This window comes from Sus scrofa, chromosome 18 (assembly GCF_000003025.6).
Source record: "Sus scrofa isolate TJ Tabasco breed Duroc chromosome 18, Sscrofa11.1, whole genome shotgun sequence".
Taxonomy (NCBI): Eukaryota; Metazoa; Chordata; class Mammalia; order Artiodactyla; family Suidae; genus Sus; species Sus scrofa.
The window spans coordinates 37775019-37795813 of record NC_010460.4 but is presented as its reverse complement, the minus strand read 5'-3'; the positions used below and the strand labels follow the sequence as shown (position 1 = coordinate 37795813).

At 38.1% G+C, this 20795-nt stretch overlaps 1 protein-coding gene across 10 annotated transcripts in view; it reads right to left on the bottom strand.

The window, feature by feature from the left end:
• The window catches only part of KIAA0895 (KIAA0895 ortholog), a 78203-nt gene continuing 60162 nt past the window's right edge, over positions 2755-20795 (bottom strand). For 5 of the 10 annotated variants that reach the window (XM_021079080.1, XM_021079078.1, XM_021079079.1 and 2 more), the window contains 2 exons: positions 8428-8525; positions 2755-5502 (listed from right to left, as the gene is read on the bottom strand). In XM_021079080.1, coding sequence (XP_020934739.1) covers positions 8442-8525 — 84 coding nt within the window. In that variant the 3' untranslated portion in view covers positions 2755-5502; positions 8428-8441. The remainder of the gene's footprint in view (positions 5503-8427; positions 8526-20795) is intronic. The other 5 variants (XM_021079075.1, XM_021079074.1, XM_021079081.1 and 2 more) reach the window with 4 other exon arrangements.

Sequence of the window (20795 nt, the reverse complement as noted above, 5' to 3'; positions counted from 1 at the left end):
ATATTCTTATTTTGTATTAATTTAGCTTTTAATTTATATTGGAGCAAACTGATTTACAATTTTGTGTTAGTTTCAGGCATACAGCAAAGTGAGTTTTACATACACACATATTGTCATTTTCTTTCCATATAGGTTATTAGAGAATACTGAGTAGAGTTCCCTGTGCTATACAGCAGGGTCCTAGTTATCTATTTTATATATAGTAGTGTGTTTGTGTTAATCCTAAACTCCTAATTTATCCCTTCACCTCACCTTTCCCCTTTGGTAACCGTAAGTTTCTGAAGTCTATGAGTATAATTCAGCTATCTTTAATTCTTTATATCAAGTAAATCACAGATCTCCATATGTCTTTGGGATCAATTACTGGAAGATTATCATAATCCTTTGGTAGCGTCATGTCTCCTTAAAGGTTTGCTTTATCTTTGTACTTCAAGTGGCGGTCACCTCCTCTAATTGTTCCTGCTTCAGAAGAGAAATAACTTTGGTCAACCCTGCTAGAAATACTGAGGCTTTCTCGGATTGGCTATGTATAAGCCTGCTCCACCCCTTCCTGCTCTCTTGCAGCAGAATTCTTAAGCTTGTATGCCTTTTCTTGGTTCTGCAATGCAGATGACTGGGTACAACCTCCCTTCTGCTTTCCCAAGGATGAGGCTAAAGCTCATATTTGTGGTCTCTCCCAGGCCTGCAGATTTGGGTTAACATTTTTTTTTTTTTTTTGGAACCTTCAGTAGCTGTCTGCCAAAGTTTGCTTTCAATGCTATTGGGATCATATACAGGAGCCAGCCACAGGGTGGGGTTTGTAAGGGTGAGGCACGTGGAGCACTGGTCCCTTGGGTCAGGTAGGGAGATCCATGGATAAAGTGGCCCCAGTATTCTGCAGGCTAGTTTTTTTTTTGGGCGGGGGGGGGGCTTCCCTACAGAATATGGAGTTCCTGGCCAGGAATTACACTCAGGCCATAACTGCAACCTAAGCTGCCCCTGCAGCAATGCCAGATACTTAACCCACTGTGCGGGGATGGGGATTGAACCTGTGTCCCAGGGCTGCCAAGATGCCACAGATCCTATTGCACCACAGCAAGAACTCCAGGGCTAATGTCTTGATAGGTCCCTGACAGTTAATAGGCTCTATATTACTTTTTAACACCCTCCAAGAGTCCTATTTGCTGTTCTAGCAACTTTCAACCCCCCTTGTCATACAGCTCATGATTCAGTAGTCTGGATAACTACTAGGGAGAAATGGGCCTCTATGCCAACATCCCACATAAAAGAGAGAAGGTCCCCCTTGGCCCTGAACTGTGCCACCTTGGAGAATGGGTGATGAAAGTAATGTCAAACTGTTCCTCTTCTAAATTCATTTTTTTATTGCTTTAACAGGTATGCTAAAAATTCTACACTGGAAACCTGTACTTTTGAAAAGGCTTTTTTGCCCATGGATGACTGTATAAAACAGTACTTTCCAGGGGTTTTCAGACTATAGCTGAGAGGTATTGAAGCTGGTTCATAGGCCACTGTAGGTTCTAACCCAGGACCTAGGTCTGTATGCTTATTACCCAATGCTTGGCAGATAGTATTGAATCCTAAAGCTTCTACAGAGGCATTTCTGCCCGCAGATGGATGCCCAAGTTGTTGGAGACTGGGACAAATGTGAGCTTACTCAGTCATGTTGATGTCACTCCTGAAGTTGGCTGTCTTTAGTGAGGATAACTGGGAAGAAGTGAATGTTCAGTCGTCTCTTCTTGGTGGTCAGATTTCTGTTCTTTATTGGCTTTGTCTTCTTTCTTTAGATACAATTCTGAAGGCTAGAAGTTCAAGGTGTTGGTAATGTTAATTTTTCCTGAGGGCCATAAGGGAAATATCTGTTCCAGGCCTCTCTCCTTGGTTTCAGATGGCTGCCCTCTGGGTTTCCTAAGGCCGCACCTGTGGCATTTGGAAGTTCCCAGGCTTGGGGTCTAATCAGAGCTACAGCTGCTGGCCTACAGCCACAGCAATGCCAGATCTGAACTGCATCTGCGACCTACACCACAGCTCATGGCAACACCAGATCCTTAATCCACTGAGCAAGGCCAGGGATCGAACCCACAACCTCATGGTTCCTAGTCGGATTCTTTCCACTGCACCATGATGGGAACTCCCTGGGTTTCCTTTTTATGTGCCTTTCCCTCTGAGTACCTGAAATTCCACATATTCTTAAAGCTAGCTAACAAACATTGGCATTTCATTATGCTGGCATTTAGTTTCGAGATATTAATTTCTTTAGCCATTGGAATTATTCTTGGTCTACTCCTTCCCATGGGCTTATGCTGCTCAGGTTCCAAACACAAGCTTCACCAAGAAAGGTAGTAAAATAGTGTGAATACTCACGACTTCGCAAGTGATTTCTCTCTGAGCTTCAAACACATAAGCAGGCCCATTTACTATGGTTTACATTCTTTCAGTAATGCCTTTTGGGTATGAGACTGGCAGTGTGCCGCTTTTCCTCAATGGACTGTGAACCGTTCTTGTCTTCCTCATCAGAACATCTCTGACACTCAGCACAACTCCTGCTCAATAGGTTCTGCATAAAAGTTTACTCAATAAAGAGGGTAATCAAGACAGAATTTTCCCTCTCTGCTTTTCCCTAGCCCAATGAGAGTATAAGCTGAAGTAATCAGGGGAAGGGTAGACTGTGGCAAATGTAGTATTAGTTCCCAGTAAGAATACTAGAGGACAAACATGATCGATGGTCTTTTAAATAATTACAATAAAAAACCAGAAATAGCACAATAAAAATATAATTAGCTTTTCAAAGAACAGAAATTTGCATGCATATATATCTACATCATTTGAGAACCTCAGTACTATTTATTTCTATTATGTAGCTAGACACAAAATGCTCAAAGATATATAACACAAATGATACAAACTTTAAACACTTTTTACCAAAGTGAAAATATAAAAGACTATGGATTTACGTTTGCAAACAATTTTACTTTAACCTGTCTGGTGTGAAAACCTAACAGTTTATCAGAATTTGTATCTGATACAACTAATCGTTAGAATTGCTGTGGACAAAACTGATGAAATCCTAATCAGCAACAGCCCACTGCAAGTAACTATTAAAACTAATATCATCTTCAACTACACTAAGTGCTGCTATAATTATTTTCTATTTATTAAAACTTTTAATTTAGGGAACAAAACTGACCTTAATGCTGTTTCAAGAAAGAGAATAAACATTAATTAAATCTTCAATCTCAACTTTTCAAGCTTAGACATCTTTAAGTATTTCCACTAAGTTATTTTTGGTTCATTGCTAACTTTTGAAATATCTTAATGTGATTTAAGGTCATTTCCTTTTTGTCTTTATACCAAAGCAGTAAGGCAAGAAAGTTTTTCCTTTTTTAGATCAGGTAAAGAGAGAAGAATATCTATCCATTTTTAACTTTAGGGACTAGAACCACTGCAAATAATCCTACCAAGAGGAAATTAAGGCTGCTGTGATTTTTCCTTTATATTTAAACCATAATGTAATATTAGCAGTGTTATTGCCTACAAATGTTGAATTTACAAGAATTTGGGCTTAAGTCACAGAACATAAATATTGCCGTTTCTGTGCATATTTCAATTCCAGTTAAGACATTTTTCACAATTGATAAGTTTGAAGATGAAGTCAGAAAACACTAAACAAAGCTGAAACTGGATGGCTCTGCTACAAGGAAATACTACTTGAGGGATAAGAGTGATTTTCTGGTGTCTGGCTAGTGTTGGTGCACTCTGCCCCCAAGCCCTGCACAGAGATGCACACAAACTCCCGGATGGCACAGGTGTGGGCACCTTTAATGCTCCAAAGGACCTGGCCTGCTACTGCCAAAGATGAAATGTGTAGCTTTGCAAGAACCGCCATGTGCCAGTTAGAATATATCCTGTTTGTTGAAATATATCACTCTTCTTTGAGGCAAGCCCTTCTAGATACATGAAAGAGAAAAATCACATAACCTAATCTGCAAACGAGTTTCTAAAATCATTTCCTAGTATGAATGTGAACCAGGCTTTGCAATATACATCTACCAATGTTAGCACCATATTTAAGCCTGAATTGAGGTAAAGATAAACTCTCAGACTCCGGATAGAGATTACTATACAGTATCAATTTTGCATGGAGTGTTTATAGCAGTATTCTTTCTGATCATTAAGTTGTTTAAACAACTTGATCCTAAGGGTGGTGTGTGTGTGTGTATGTATGTGTATACACACACATACATATATATATATATCCAACTAATATATTGAACATCAAAAAGCTAGTGTATAAGCTTTTAGCAGGAGAAATGGAGCAAGGAGAAATGGAGCAAAACAGAAGTCACATTTTTGAAATTCAAGCTATGTCATTATTGGCTTGATAAAGTCAAAGATTTTGATAAAATACTCTGAGCCAATATCGCAAGGCCAGTTATCAAGTGGCAATGCCCAGAAATTGTTTCTCAGGGCATTGTCAAGTTTATTCTGGATGCTACCCAGTCAACATCTGGCTCCTACATGATTTGTCCCCCGCTTGTCGCTCAATTTCATAAAAAGGTTAGTTTCTCTTTCCCAACTATGTCAATTTATGTAGAAAAATCTCTCTGAAACTTGTACTTATCATTTACATGAAGATGAATAGGGAGGAAAGACCCTAAAACTTGGTTTTCATTTGTTGAAACATACCATACCCCTTGAAAATTTAAAGCAAGTTTAGTCAAGGGATAACTGGACAAAAATAATTTTTACTTTAGTTCCTATAAGCTGATAAGATGAAATAACACGTACACTAACTAATAAAAAAACTTTTCAGAATGCTTTTTCCCCTCCCTTTAACATTACCTAACATATAAAATAAATAAGAAATCTTAAATATAGCTAGCTTTTGGGGATATACCACAAACTAATTTTTCAAAGGAGAACAATTACCATTAATTTATTAAATAAAATAGAATCTTGGAGTTTGAACAACACTGGAATTCCATCTCTAGTCAGAGCTGGTCTTGGTACTCAGGCAGGGGCAGTAAGACCAGTGCTTCACTGTTCAGGCAGAAGCTTATCACTCAGTTTGACCAAGATTCCTCAAAAAACACTTATCAGCAATATTTTCATCTGACTCTGTTGAGATTCAGATGAAAATAGGAGTAACTTCCCCTGCAGCCTATTGTAGGGAAACCGTTTAAGGTTTGTTCTCAACCTAAATATTCAGCTGAATACTGCAGATCATTCTTCAGAAAACTCATGTAAACAGTCATTCCTCTTTTATAAATCCGCTGGTGCTAGATGCACCTAATTGGTAGTATACATAGAGGTATACCTTAGCTATGTCTGCAAGAATGCTAATTACTATATAAGATCTTTCAGTTCCCTGTCGGTCAGTTCATTCACTTCCATGATCTTCTCTAAGTGTTCCATGTACCGGCCATGGTCTTGCAGAAAGTGAGGGACCCTCATGTTTTCAGTAACTGCCAATCCTTTTAAGCGATCCACATCTTCGTAAGAGACCTGAAAAAAGTAAGATGGGTTAATTTCTAAATGAGAATACCAGTTATATTTTGAAGAGCAATTTCTTCCTTTGGTCTTTTTCCCAAATTACTCTAATATCTGAAAAATATTATAAATATTTTTATTTCTAAAAATATTAGAATATTGAAATCTTTTTCCCAAATTACTCTAATATCTGAAAAATAACAAAATTTACTGTGTTCAACAAGAATGTATTTATCTGCCTCCTCATACCACTGCCATATTTTAAAGAGTAAAAAGTCAATATATGATTTAATAGTGTATCTTGGACCTAACGAAGTTTCTCTAGAAATTACACAACTAAATATATGTGGATCAAAGACCCTAAACCTAAACAAATCTCCTGACTATTTATATTTCTAAATAAAAGAATGAAGAAAATTTGTAACCATATTACTAACTTAGGAAAATCACAATTATCTATAGAGTCCTGTTTCAATTTAATTTAATAAATATAATAAATTGTTTTGTGTTAAAGTCTTTTACATTTATTTTGAATTTTTTAAGGATTTTTAAAAATTTCACATCTCTTTTACTTACTTGGGTAAGAAACCAATCTTTCACAGGTATTATAGTGAGTTTAGGGGTGAAACTTTTTTAGGTTCTATAAATTATTTTTGCAACTTTAAATTCCAAAATATGGCTAGCTTTAAGTACTATTATCTTCTGATTAACATTTTTCCCTGTTCAGTAAGAAGGCTTTAAATATATATGTTCGTATTAAATTTATACTTGAGTTACTTTTACTAAAATTATTTTATTCTTTATACCACTAGTGTAATGGAAATAGGTTTGTTGTTGACACTGGCATGGTTTAGTAATTTATCTGTTTATCTATGAGTTTATTATAAGGAGAGAATGAGTAAATATACTGATGTTGGAAAATAAAGTACTTATTTTAAGAGAAGGGAAGAAACACATATGGAATGGGAAGGGAGTTGTAAAAGGACTCCGTGGTGTCTGATTTGAATTAGAATGCCCTTATGATTTAAAACAAATACACGATTTGCTCATTGAAAAGCTCTGGAAGCATCAGCACCACAGGAGTGATGTGCAGACCCAGTGCTCAGGTCTTGTTTTCTAAATACCATTTCCCACTGAAAAGAATTAAAGCTTCCTTGGAGAAATATCTAAACTCAGATCTGGGTAGGAGAAGTATAAGATGAGCACAGAACATTTTACTTTGCCAGGAAATATGTAGATATGTTTTTAAAAAACATAAGAACAAATCCATAATACTACAAAAAAGAGGAATGAAACGTAACAGAATTCAAAGATCTCTATTTTGTTATCACTACTGTAGAAACTGCTTTGGGCACAGATCATCAAAGGATGTTAAAATTACTCCTGAAAGACTGTTACAGAAGAGAACATTCATAGGTATCACCCCACAAATTATTAATACAATGGGGGGGAAGGTACCTTCACAATGGAGACACCTGACAGTAACTAACTTACCCAGTTGATCAAACACAGCATCACCAATAATAGGACAAAATAATATATGCTTTCTAACATGATGTGGTAACAGAATGCATAACTCACTTTGGTATTCTTGGCAAATATGTTGAACCTGAAGCTAATTATAAGGAAACAATCTGACAATCCCGATTCTAGGAATTCAAGGAAATTGTCTTAGATTCTTAAAAATGCTATGGAAAAAAAAAAAAAAAAAAAGACTAGGAAGAAGAGCACTGTGTTATAGATTAAAAGAGAATAAAGATGATAACTGATGGCAAGGCAAATATCATGACTGGATCCTGGCTCATGAAAAAGAGCTACAAAGTATATTTTGAAGACAATTTGGGGAATATGAAGTGGATTGGATTTTTAGATATTACATGGAATCAATGATAAATTTCTTTAGAAAATCATACGGCCATGTCAGAGAATATCCTTATTCTTGGGAGATACATGCTAAAGTATTAAGGGAGAAGGGTTATAGCTGCAGCTTACCTTAAAATTCTTTAGAAAAAAAATACATAATTAATAATGGGTTGCTTTCTTGGCTACTGTAAACAATGCCACAGTGAACACTGGAGTGGATATATATATACACACACACACACACATATATGCACATATACACACACATATATATATTTTTTGTCTTTTTAGGGCCACACCTGTGGCATACGGAAGTTCCCAGGCTAGGGGTCTCATCGGAGTTGTAGGCACCGCCCTACGCCACAGCCACAGCCAAGCAGGATCCAAGCTGCATCTGCGACCTACACCACAGTGCATGGCAATGCCAAATCTTTAACTCACTGAGCAAGGCCAGGGATTGAACATGCAACCTCATGGTTCCTAGTCGGATTCGTTTCCGCTGTGCCACAAGAGGAACTCCTGCACATATATTTTTGACTTACAGTTTTCTCTGGATAGATACCTGGCCCAGGAGTGGGACTGCTGGACTATATGGTAGTTCTATATTTAGTTTTTTAAGGCACCTCCATACTGCCCTCCATAGAGATTGCCCCAATTTACTTTCCTACCAACAGTGTAGAGGGTTCTCTTTTATCCCACCATGTGTAGCACAGGGAAATCTATTCAATACTGTGTAATAACCTATATGGGTAAAGAATCTAAAAAGAATGGATAGATGTACATGTATATGTATAACTGATTTACTTTGCTGTATACCTAAAATTTACACAACTTCGAAAGTCAACTATACTTTTTAAAAAGTTTCTTATTCCTTCTTTTTCTCTATTAACCCCAAAGAAATACTGTAATCTGGTTCTGTGAGAGAAGCATATTTATTCCCTCCTGTTATCACATAAAGGAAAATCACTCCAACAATAAAATAAAAAGTTTCAACTGAAGTCTTATTTAATTATGAAACGGCTGGAGGAAATATTGACCTGGTATGTTTGGAGACTGTGTGCCATTGGTTTCACTCACCTTCCCAAGGGCAGTTAGCAGATGAAAGTCAATGGTCTCTCTATATCGGAGTATTTGCAGGATACCATCCAAGTATACCTGGTCCTTACTGAAACACCCTGGAGGAACCAGAAGAGTATTTACCTTCTGAGGTTTAGAAAAATTACTAAGTAACTACGTACCAGCCAATTCATTTTACTGTAGGAATCAGTTCTATATATAAAATATAAAAATAAAGATGGCAAATTAGAATTGAACTATTATCATAATATAAAATGTAAGTCTTGAGAAGTATCAGGAAAACTGCAGCCTAGTAGCTCCCCTTTAAGAATTCCTCCCTGGATCCCCACTTCCCATATTTAAAACCATGTTGTTTTTTTTTTTTTTGAGTTCCCATTGTGGTGCAGCAGACCAAGGATACAATGTAGTCTCTGCAGCAGCTTGGGGTTAAGGCTCCAGCATTGCCACAGCTATAGCATAGGTTGCAGCTGCAGCTCAGATTTGATCCCTAGCCCAGGAATGTCCATATGTCACGGGTACAGCCAAAAACAATAACAACAACAACAGTTTTTTCCCTAAAAAAAAAAAAAAAACAGTAATTTAAAATTCATGACTCTTAACAGTTATCCCACCCTTACCCCCTACCATGTGATCATAAACTTAACTCCCATGATGCACTGAAGCTATTTTGGTGAGAAGAGCTGGGAGCAGATAGTTGTAGAGCAATAGGTCTCAAGGGGGGTGGCAATATGGAGACAAGGGATTACAGAAACTCCTGGTATTTAAAAAAATAATAACCTTTACCCCACTAAAATTAACTAGAGGTAAATTTGGTACTATTCCTCCCTATAAAAAGATGAATTAGAATTGGATTTTGAAGACCATTAAGGTTTGTAAGTAGGAAAAAGGTATGAGATAGACGTGGAAAATAGGAATAGCTCATGAGATCTGTACCTAGTTAAAAAATGGTGTTCTGCTTACAAAGAAAACCTTCTTCCTATCATGATATAACTTGTGTAAATTATTTAAAATTTCACTTTAGAATTAATGACTAGTATTCTACCAAGTGGAGAGTCATATTACAAAAGTATTGTTAAGGGGTTCCCAAGATGGCAGAGTAGAAAGACCCTGAGCTCACCTCCTCTCACAGCCACACCAAAATTACAACTATTTACAGAGCAGCTATCAATGAGAAAGACTGGAACCTATAAGGAAAGATTTCTACAACTAAAAACATAAGGAACCACAACTAGATGGATAGAAGGGAAGAAAGTGCAGTATAGTCAAGACCCATATCCCCAGGTGGAAGACCCACAAATGGAAGAATAATTTTAAGTACAGAGGGTCTCCCCAAAGAGCAAAGGATATAAGCCCCACATTGAGCTCTCCAGCTTAGGGGTCCTGCACTGGGAAGATGAGAGTACAAAACATGTGGCTTTGAAGGTCAGTAGGACTTACTTTTGGAAGACCTAGAGGGCTGTGGAAAATAGAGACTGCACTCATAAAGGGTACACACACAAAACATCACACACTCCAGGAGCCAGGGCAGAAGCAGTAATTTGAAAGGATTCTGGATCAGAGCTACCTGCTGATCTTGGGGAGTCTTCTGGAGAGACAGGAGGCAAATGGAGCTCACTCTGGGGATGCAGACACTGGTGGCAGACATTTTGGGGAGCTTGTTCTGACACTGGATGGGGCAACATCCCTGAAGTCTTCTAGGCCCTGATTCCACCTACCAATGAGCCAGCAGTAGGCCCTGGGATCCTGAGGTTCTGCAGTCAGCCATGTCACGACTAGGTCCCACTAATTTAGAGCCAGAAGCACACGCACAAGGCAGGGCCTGACAACCAACTAGGCTAGGGTCCAACCAATCCTGCCATACCACTCACATAGCCCACCAAAACAGAAGGACCCATACAATCTTCTTTCTGGAAATCCCTAGAATGGAGTTTGCTGGGTGACAAGAGGGAAGTGTGCTGCTAGGATGCACAGGACATCTCCTATAGAAGGCCACTACTCCAACATCAAGAAATGTTACTAACCTACCACATACATAAAAATACAAATAGAAACTTAGACAAAATGAGGCAGCAGAGAAACATGTTTTAGACAAAGGGACAAGGTAGCAGCAGAGAAACACGCTCAAGAAGAAGGAACAAGATAAAACCCCACGAGAAGAACTAGGTGAATGAAGTAGAGCTAGGCAAACTACCTAAGAGTTCCAACTAATCATCATAATGTTGGTGTCTCATTGTTTGACTGACTTCATTAAGCACGATAATTTCTAGGTCCATCCATGTTACTGTGAATGCCATTATTTCATTCCTTTTAATGGCTGAGTAATAGTCCATTGTGTGTATGTACCACTTCTTCTTTATCTAATCCTCTTGTCAATAGACATTTAGGTTGTTTCCATGTCTTGGCTATTTTATCGAGTGCTGCAATGAACACTGGAGTCTTTTCAAATCATGGTTTTCTTTGGATAGATGCCCAGGAGTGGGATTGCTGGATCAAATGGTAGTTCTATTTTTAGTATTTTTGAGGAATCTCCATACTGTTTTCAATGGTGGTTGCACCAATTTACATGCCCATCAGCAGTGTAAGAGGGTTCCCTTTTCTCCACACCCTCTCCAGCACTTATTGTTTGTAGACTTTTTGATGATGGCCTTTCTGGCCAGTGTGAGGTGGTACTTCATAGTGGTTTTGATTTGCATTTCTCTAATAATCAGTGATGTTGAACATCTTTTCATGTGCTTTTTGGCCTTCTGCATGTCTTCTTTGGAGAACTGTCTGTTTAGATCTTCTTGCCATTTTTTAATGGGGCTGTTCATTTTTTTGGGTATTGAGCTGTACTGGAGATTAATCCCTTGTCAGTTGATTCATTGCAAATACATTCTCTCATTCTGTGGGTTGTCTTTTTGTTTAGGGTTTCATTTGCTGTGCAGAAACTTTTAAGTTTAATTAAAGTCCCATTTGTTTATTTTTGTTTTTATTGCCCTAACTCAAAGAGGTGGATCTGAGAAGATACTGCTTTGGTTTATGTTAGAGAGTGTTTAGCCTGTGTCTTCCTTTATGATATCTGGTCTTGTATCTAGGTCTTTAATCCATTTGGAGTTTATTTTTGTGTATGGTGTTAGGGAGTGTTCCAATTTCATTCTTTTCCATGTGGCTGTCCAGTTTTCCCAGCACCACTTATTGAACAGGCTGTCCTTTCTCCATTGTATCTTCTCACCTCCTTTGTCACAGATGAGTTGGCTGTAGGTACGTGTGTTGAATTCTGGGCTTTCTATCCTGTTCCACTCATCTATATTTCTGTCTTTGTGCCAGTAACATATGGTTTTGAGGACTGTAGCTTTGTAGTTTAGTCTGAAGTCCGGGAGCCTGATTGCTACAGCTCCATTTTTCTTTTTCAGGATGTCTTTGATTATTCTGGGCCTTTTGTGCTTCCAAACAAACTTTAGAATATTTTGTTCAAGTTCTGTGAAAAATGTCCTTGGTAATTTGATAGAGATTGCACTGAATCTGTAGATTGCCTTAGGTAGTATAGTCATTTTGATATTAACTCTTCCAATCCATGAGCATGGTATATCTTTCCATCTATCTGTGTCATCTTTGATTTCTTTCACCAGTGTCTTACAGTTTTCAGAGTACAGGTCTTTTGTCTCTTTATGTAGGTTAACTCCTAGGTATTTTATTCTTTTGGATCCAATGGTAAACAGGATTGCTTCCTTAATTTCTATGATTTTTCATTGTTAGTATATAGAAATGCAGTCGATTTCTGTGTATTAATTTTGTATCCTGCGACTTTGCCAAATTCATTGATGATCTCTTACAGTTTTCTGGTAGTCTTTAGGATTCTCTAGGTATAGTATCACATCATCTGCAAATAGTAATAGTTTTACTTCTTCCTTTCCAATCTGGATTCCTTTTCTTTTTTTCACTTCCCTGATTGCTGAGCCTAGGACTTCCAAAACTATGTTGAACAGTGGTGGCAAGAGCAGACATCCTTGTCTTGTTCCTGATCTCAGCAGGAATTCTTTCAGCTTTTCACCAATTGAGAATGATGTTAGCTTTGTGTTTGTCATATATAGTATAGCCTTTATTATTTTGAGGTAGGTTCCCTCTATGCCCACTTTCTGAATGGTTTTTATCAGAAACGGGTGTTGGATTTTGTCAAAGGCTTTTTCTGAATCTATTAAGAGGATCATCTGTTTTTTTATTCTTCAGTTTTTAATGTGGTGTATCACACTGACTGATTTGCGGATACTGAAGAACCCTTGCATACCTGGAATAAATCCCACTTGATGATGATGTACAGTCCTTTCAATGTATTGTTGGATTCAGTGTGCTGGTATTTTGTTGAGGATTTCTGCACTATGTTCATCAGTGAAATTGGCCTTTAGTTTTCTTTTTTTTGTGGTATAAAATGCTATCACAATTACATGTGGAATATTAAAAAAAGGACGCAACGAACTTCTTTGCAGAACAGATACTGATTCACAGACTTTGAGAAACCTACGGTTTCCAAATGAGACAGGTTGGGGGGTAGGGGGATGCACTGAGGGTTTGCAATGGAAATGCTATAAAATTTGGTTGTGATGATTTCTGTACAACTATAAATGTAATAAAATTCATTAACTAAAAATATAAGATAGTGAAAGAACTTGTGAGAAAAATGGAAGCACAGAGCAAGAAGTTAGATGTTTTTAAACAAAAAATTGGAAAATACAAAGAACCAAGTAGAATTAAATATGATAACTGAAATGAAAAATACATTAGAAGTAATCAATTGTAGACTAAGTGATACAGAAGAATGGATCAGAAAGCTAGAAGACAAAGTAGTGGAAATTACTTCCACTTAACCGAGAAAAGAAAACAGAATAAAAAGAAATGAGGACAGTTTAAGAAACCTCTGGGACAACACCAAATGCACTAATGTTTGCATTTTAGGGGTCTCAAGGTGAAGAGAAAAAGAGAAAAAGGGGCATAACTGAAGACATAATAGCTAAAAAATTCCCTATCCTGGGAAAGGAAACAATCTCCCAAGTCCGGGAAGTGCAGAGAGTTAAAGAATTAGCCCAAAGAGAGGGAGTTCCCTTTGTAGCTCAGCACGTTACAAACTTGACTAGTATCCATCAGGATGTGAGTTTGATTCCTAGCCTCACTTAGGAGGTTAAGGATCCAGGATTGCTGTGATCCATGGTAGCAGATGTGGCTTGAATTTGGTGTTGCTGTGGCAGCATCTGTAGCTCTGATTTGACCCCTAGCCTGGGAACTTTCATACGCCACAGGTGCAACCCTAAAAACAAAACAAAACAAAAGCAAGAGCGAGGGAAAGAGAATTAACCCAAAGAGAAATATGCCACAATACATTGTAATTAAAATAACAAAAATTAAAGATAAAGAGAGAATATTAAAAGCTGCAAGGGCAAAGTAACAAATAACACATAAGGGGATATCAGCTAATTCTTCAGCAGAAACCCTGCAGGCCAGAAGGAAGAGGCAAGAAAGAGGAAATCCTACCACCAAGAATACTCTGTCTGAGGCTCTTGTTCATATTTGATGGAGAAATCAAAAGCTTTACAGACAAGCAAAAGCTAAAAGAGTTCAGCACCACCAAATCAGCTTTACAACAAATGCTAAAGGAAGCTCTTTAGGAAAAAAAAGAAAAGCCACAACTGGAAACAAATTATAAGATGAAAAATCTCACTAATAAAGGAAAACATAGAACATGCACAAAATCATCCAAACACAAAACTAGAAGAGAGGTTAAAAAACAAAAGTAGTAAAATCATCTATATACACAATAAGCAGTTAAGAGATACACAAAACAATTAGATATAGAATATGATAACCAAAACAGTAAATCACGAAGGAAGAAGCATACAACTGCAGGATATTTAAAATGCTCTTGAAAAAGTTCAGCACTTTAAAAATTACATATATACATATATATAGACTCCAATATAAAAAGCTCATGGTAACCACAAAACAACAGTTTATGTTAGATATACACACAAAAAAGAAAGGGGAATAGTCAAGATCGCAGAGTTAACGGCCTAGCAGTTAAGGATTCAGAATTGTCACTGCTGTGGCTTGAGTTCAATCCCTGGCTCTAAACTTCCACATGCTGCAGGTGCAGCCAAATTAAAAAGAAAAAAAAATCACAATGTGGTATCATCTCATACCTGTCAGAAAGGCTCTCATCAAAAAGAAAACAAATAAATTGGCAAGGAGGTAGAGAAAAGTGAACTCTCATGCACTGCTGGTGGGAATGTCAACTGGTACAGTCACTGGAAAAATGTGGAGGTTCCTCAAAAAAATTAAAAATAAAAATAAAACTAACACATGTTTTAGCTATTCCATTCTTGGGTATACATCTGAGGAAAAAACAAGCAAAAAAAAAAAAAACAAAACCCACAAAAACAAATACAACCTCTACCCCTAAAAGAACGAACAAACAAAAAAGATGTCAGACAGCCATGGCATGGGTTCTATCTCTGGCCTAGGAACTTCAACATGCCATGGGCATGGAAAAAAGAAAAAGGATGCAGCGTAGTAGGATGTAACACTTACCTCCTCCCAAAAAATACATCAAAGATACATCTATAGGAATGATTCTCACAGAAAACCTACTATACGGTAGAAAAAACCTCAGACTTTTGAAAGAGCAAGGAAATATCCATGTAACTGGATAGGACAAAAGAAAAAAAAAAAGAAAGTGAGAAAGGAATCAGAATGGAACTCTGGGAGGCAGCTGCGAAAGAAGAAAGGTTCCTGCATCCTGAAAAGTCTCCTCACTTGTGAGGTGATCAGCTGGGACAGAGTGGGGGCTCCAGAGCCTTGGAGGAGAATACAGCAATGGGTCTGCAGCAGCCAGAAAGGAGACAGGCCTGAACAGTCAGTGCCACTGCCCTATACTCCCTAGCCTGGGGTTTTCTGCTGGTGTGGGAGAGAACTGCAGGCTCAAGCTTGGGCTTTGTAGATCAGACCCAGGGAGAGTGACAGAATTGGCTATGCAGAAACAGCCTGAAGGGACTGGAGTCTAGTGTGAATGCAGCTGAGGATGTATGCAGAGGAAGCCTGGGCTGCCTTAGAGGCCAGGGGCCATTGTTTGGGGTTGAGCAAAGGGAGGGGCAGACCCACCATTATAGTAATGTTCCCTGTGTAATCTCTCAGGCAGCAGGAAATCACCTACATGAACTTCAGGAGTGGTTATAAGCCCCTGTTGCTGCCCTCCTAGACTCCAGGAATGATCCTGAGATGATGCCAGCCTTCAGAGATGGTCATGAGCTGCTGCTGCACTTTTGGAGTAGTCACAAGGCACTGACTGCCTCTGCCCTCTTGGGCTTCAGGAACAGTTGCAAACCACATCCATTCCTAATGTGTGTTCCAGGGGCACACATGAGAGGCCATTGCTGCTGAGAACCCAAGGGCTGGGCACAAGCTGATGCATCTACACACCACTATCAAGGGGAAAATGGCCAGAGCACATTGAGAAATGAGGCAAGAGGCACTCATACTAAAAACAGCTCTTGCACCAAAAATGTTAAACCCACACAAGCTACACTGTGATGTTCTCACATATAAACAGCCCTCCAAGACCACAGCAGACAATTCTTCCTCCTAAACTCACAGAATAAGAGAAATAAATAAAATGAAGAATCAGAGGAACCATTCCAGTTAAAAGAATGAGAAAATTACCCGAAAAGAACAAACAAAAAGACCTCCTCAGTCTAACAGATACCAATTTCAAAAAGAAAATAATGAAAATACTGAAGGAACTAAGAAAGCCTATGGACAGAAATGCAGAGTTGTATAAAAATCAACTAGAAACTATAAAGAGGAACCACGAAAAATTAGAAAACTCCTTTGCCAAGACAAAAGCTGAGCTAGGCAATGAATAGCAGAATGAATAATGCTTAAGAATGAATTGAAAGTGACTTGGAAGACAGAATACTGAAAATCACTCAATCAGGACAGCAGACACAAAGCCAAATGGAAAAAAAGTGAAAGCAATATAAGAAACCTATGGGATAATATAAAGTGTGCCAATCTACATGTAATAGGGATTCCAGAGCAGAAAGGAAGAGGAAAAGATATCAAAAATAAATCTGAAGAAATTATGGCTAAAAACTTCCTAAACCTAAAGAAGGAAAACAGATGTCCACATATAGGAAGCACAGAGGGTCCCAAACAAGATAAAACCAAACAGACCTACAAAAGACATATAATAAAAACAGGAAAAGTTAAATATAGAGAGAGGATTCTAAAAGCAGCAAGAGAAAAATAATTACAAAGTAACTCCCATAAAGCTATCAACTTATTTCTCTACAGAAATATTGCAGGCCAGAAGGGAATGGCAAGTTATATTCAAAGGTCTGAAAGGGAAAAAATCTATAACCCAGGATACTCTACCCAGCAAGACTATCATTTTTTCCCCCTTTTTGGCCATTCCAACAGCATGCAGAGGTTCCCAGGCCAGGGATCAAACCTGCACCACAGCAGCAACTAGAGCCACAATGGTGACAATACTGGATCCTTATCCTGCTGCACCACAAGGAACTCCAGGATTATCATTTAGAATAGAAAGAGAAATAAAGAATTCCTCAGATGGAGTTCCTGTTGTGGCTCAGCATGTTAAGAACCCAACACAGCATCTGTGAGGATGTGGATTCAATTCCTGGCCTCACTCAGTGGGTTAAGGATCTGGTATTGACACAAGCAGTGTGGCTCAGATACAGCACTGCTGTGGCTGTGGTGTAGGCTTACAGCTGCAGCTCTGATTCAACCCCCATTATGGGAACTTTCATATACTTCAGATGCAGCTATAAATAAAGGAAAAAAAGAATTTCTCAGACAAGCAAAAACCAAAATAAAGAAATACTAAACTTATCCTAAAGGAAATAATGAAAGGTCTTCTCTAAATAGAAAACAAAAAATCAGGGAGTTCCCATTGTGGCGCAGTGGTTAACGAATCCGACTAGGAACCATGAGGTTGCAGGTTCGGTCCCTGCCCTTGCTCAGTGGGTTGACAATCCGGCGTTGCCATGAGCTGTGGTGTAGGTTGCAGACGTGGCTCGGATCCTGCGTTGCTGTGGCTCTGGCGTAGGCCGGTGGCTACAGCTCCAATTCAACCCCTAGCCTGGGAACCTCCATATGCCGCAGGAGCGGCCCAAGAAATAGCAACAACAACAACAACAACAACAAAAGACAAAAAGACAAAAGACAAAAAAAAAAATCACAATTGGGAAGCAAAATCACTTAAGAAAGCTAGTATACAAATTACAAAAAAAGAAGAAATCAAAAAATTACTGTGAAAGTGATGATAATCACAATGAACAGCAAAAGGGTGAACATAAAGATGTAAAAGAGGACATAAAAATCATACAATGTTGGGGAGGAGAAATAATAAAATGAAGACCTTTTTCCCCCTCCACTAGAATGTGTTTGAGCCTTTATGACTACATAGGCTAAGTAGCTATAGAAAGGGATTAATATATTTGCAAAACAGGGTAGCCGAAAGTCAAAAACTTACAGATTCACAAAAACAACAAACAAAAGAGAATATTATGTAAAAGAAAAATCATCAAACCTGAAAAGGAAAGACAAAAAGGGATAGAGAAGAAATATAAAATCAAAGGGAAAAGAAGATTTCAAATGGCAATAAATACATCTCTATTAATAATTACCTTAAATGTAAATGGACTAAATTCTCCAGTCAAAATGCACAGAGTGACAGACTAAATAAAAACAAGTGCCTAAACTATGCTGCCTACAAGAGACTTACATTAGGGCAAAAGACATTAGGGCAAAAGATTGAAAATGAGGAGATGGAAAAAGATATTTCATACAAATGGAAATGATAAGAAAGTGAGGCTCACAATACTCAGACAAAATAGATTTCAAAACAAAAGTTTTGAAAAAGGGACACATTTCTAGGGTCATTCCAAGAAGAAGTGAAGAAATACCATGCTCGTGGACTGGAAGAGTTAATATTATCAAAATGACTATACTACCTAAGGCAATCTACAGATTCAGTGTAATCTCTATCAAATTACCAAGGACATTTTTCACAGAACTTGAACAAAATATTCTAAAGTTTGTTTGGAAGCACAAAAGGCCCAGAATAATCAAAGACATCCTGAAAAAGAAAAATGGAGCTGTAGCAATCAGGCTCCCGGACTTCAGACTAAACTACAAAGCTACAGTCCTCAAAACCATATGTTACTGGCACAAAGACAGAAATATAGATGAGTGGAACAGGATAGAAAGCCCAGAATTCAACGCACGTACCTACAGCCAACTCATCTGTGACAAAGGAGGTGAGAAGATACAATGGAGAAAGGACAGCCTGTTCAATAAGTGGTGCTGGGAAAACTGGACAGCCACATGGAAAAGAATGAAATTGGAACACTCCCTAACACCATACACAAAAATAAACTCCAAATGGATTAAAGACCTAGATACAAGACCAGATATCATAAAGGAAGACACAGGAATGAAATACCAGCATTTTTAGCAACATGGATGGACCTAGAAACTATCATGCTAAGTGAAGTCAGCCATACAATGAGACACCAACAGCAAATGCTTTCACTGACATGTGGAATCTGAAAAAAGGATAGACTGAACTTCTTTGTATAACAGATGCCGACTCACAGATACTGAAAAACTTATGGTCTCAATCACTAGAAATGAAACTGAAGAGATCATAAAATCACTCCCTACAAATAAAAGTCCAGGACCAGATGGCTTCACAGGTGAATTTTATCAAACATATAAAGAGGAATTGGTGCCCATCCTCCTTAAACTCTTTCAAAAGGTTGAAGAAGAAGGAATACTCCCAAAGACATTCTATGATGCCACCATCACCCTCATTCCAAAACCAGACAGAGATACCACCAAAAAAGAAAACTATCGGCCAATATCATTGATGAATATAGATGCAAAAATTCTCAACAAAATCTTAGCCAACCGAATCCAACAACATACCAAAAAAATTATACACCATGACCAGGTTGGGTTCATCCCAGGTTCACAAGGATGGTTCAACATACGCAAATCAATCAGCATCATCCACCACATTAACAAAAAAAAAAAAGTCAAAAATCATATGATCATCTCAATAGACGCAGAAAAAGCATTTGACAAAGTTCAACATCCATTCATGATCAAGACCCTCGCCAAAGTGGGTATAGAGGGAACATTCCTGAATATAATCAAAGCCATTTATGATAAACCCACAGCAAATATAATCCTCAATGGGGAAAAACTGAAAGCCTTCTCACTCAAATCTGGAACAAGACAGGGATGCCCACTCTCACTACTGCTCTTCAACATCGTTTTGGAAGTCCTGGCCACAGCAATTAGACAAACAAAAGAAATAAAAGGCATCCATATAGGAAGAGAAGAGATCAAACTGTCACTGTATGCAGATGACATGATACTATACATAGAAAACCCTAAGGACTCAACCCCAGAACTACTTGAACTGATTAACAAATTCAGCAAAGTAGCAGGATATAAGATTAACATTCAGAAGTCAGTTGCATTTCTGTATACCAGCAATGAAATATTAGAAAAGGAATACAAAAATACGATACCTTTTAAAATTGCACCTCACAAAATCAAATACCTCGGAATACACCTGACCAAGGAGGTAAAGGACCTATATGCCGAGAACTATAAAACTTTAATCAAAGAAATCAAAGAAGATGTAAAGAAATGGAAAGATATTCCATGTTCCTGGATTGGGAAAATCAATATTGTAAAAATGGCCATACTACCCAAAGCAATCTACAGATTCAATGCAATCCCTATCACATTACCCATGACATTTTTCACAGAACTAGAACAAACAATCCAAACATTTATATGGAACCACAAAAGACCCAGAATCGCCAAAGCAATCCTGAGAAACAAAAACCAAACAGGAGGCATCACTCTCCTAGACTTCAAGAAATACTACAAAGCCACAGTCATCAAAACAGTGTGGTACTGGTATCAAAACAGACAGACAGACCAATGGAACAGAACAGAGAATCCGGAAATAAACCCTGACACCTATGGTCAATTCATCTTTGACAAGGGAGGCAAGAACATCAAATGGGAAAAAGAAAGTCTATTCAGCAAGTGTTGCTGGGAAACCTGGACAGCTGCATGCAAAGCAATGAAACTAGAACACACCCTCACACCATGCACAAAAATAAACTCCAAATGGCTGAAAGACTTAAATATACGACAGGACACCATCAAACTCCTAGAAGAAAACATAGGCAAAACACTCTCTGACATCAACATCATGAATATTTTCTCAGGTCAGTCTCCCAAAGCAATAGAAATTAGAGCAAAAATAAACCCATGGGACCTCATCAAACTGAAAGGCT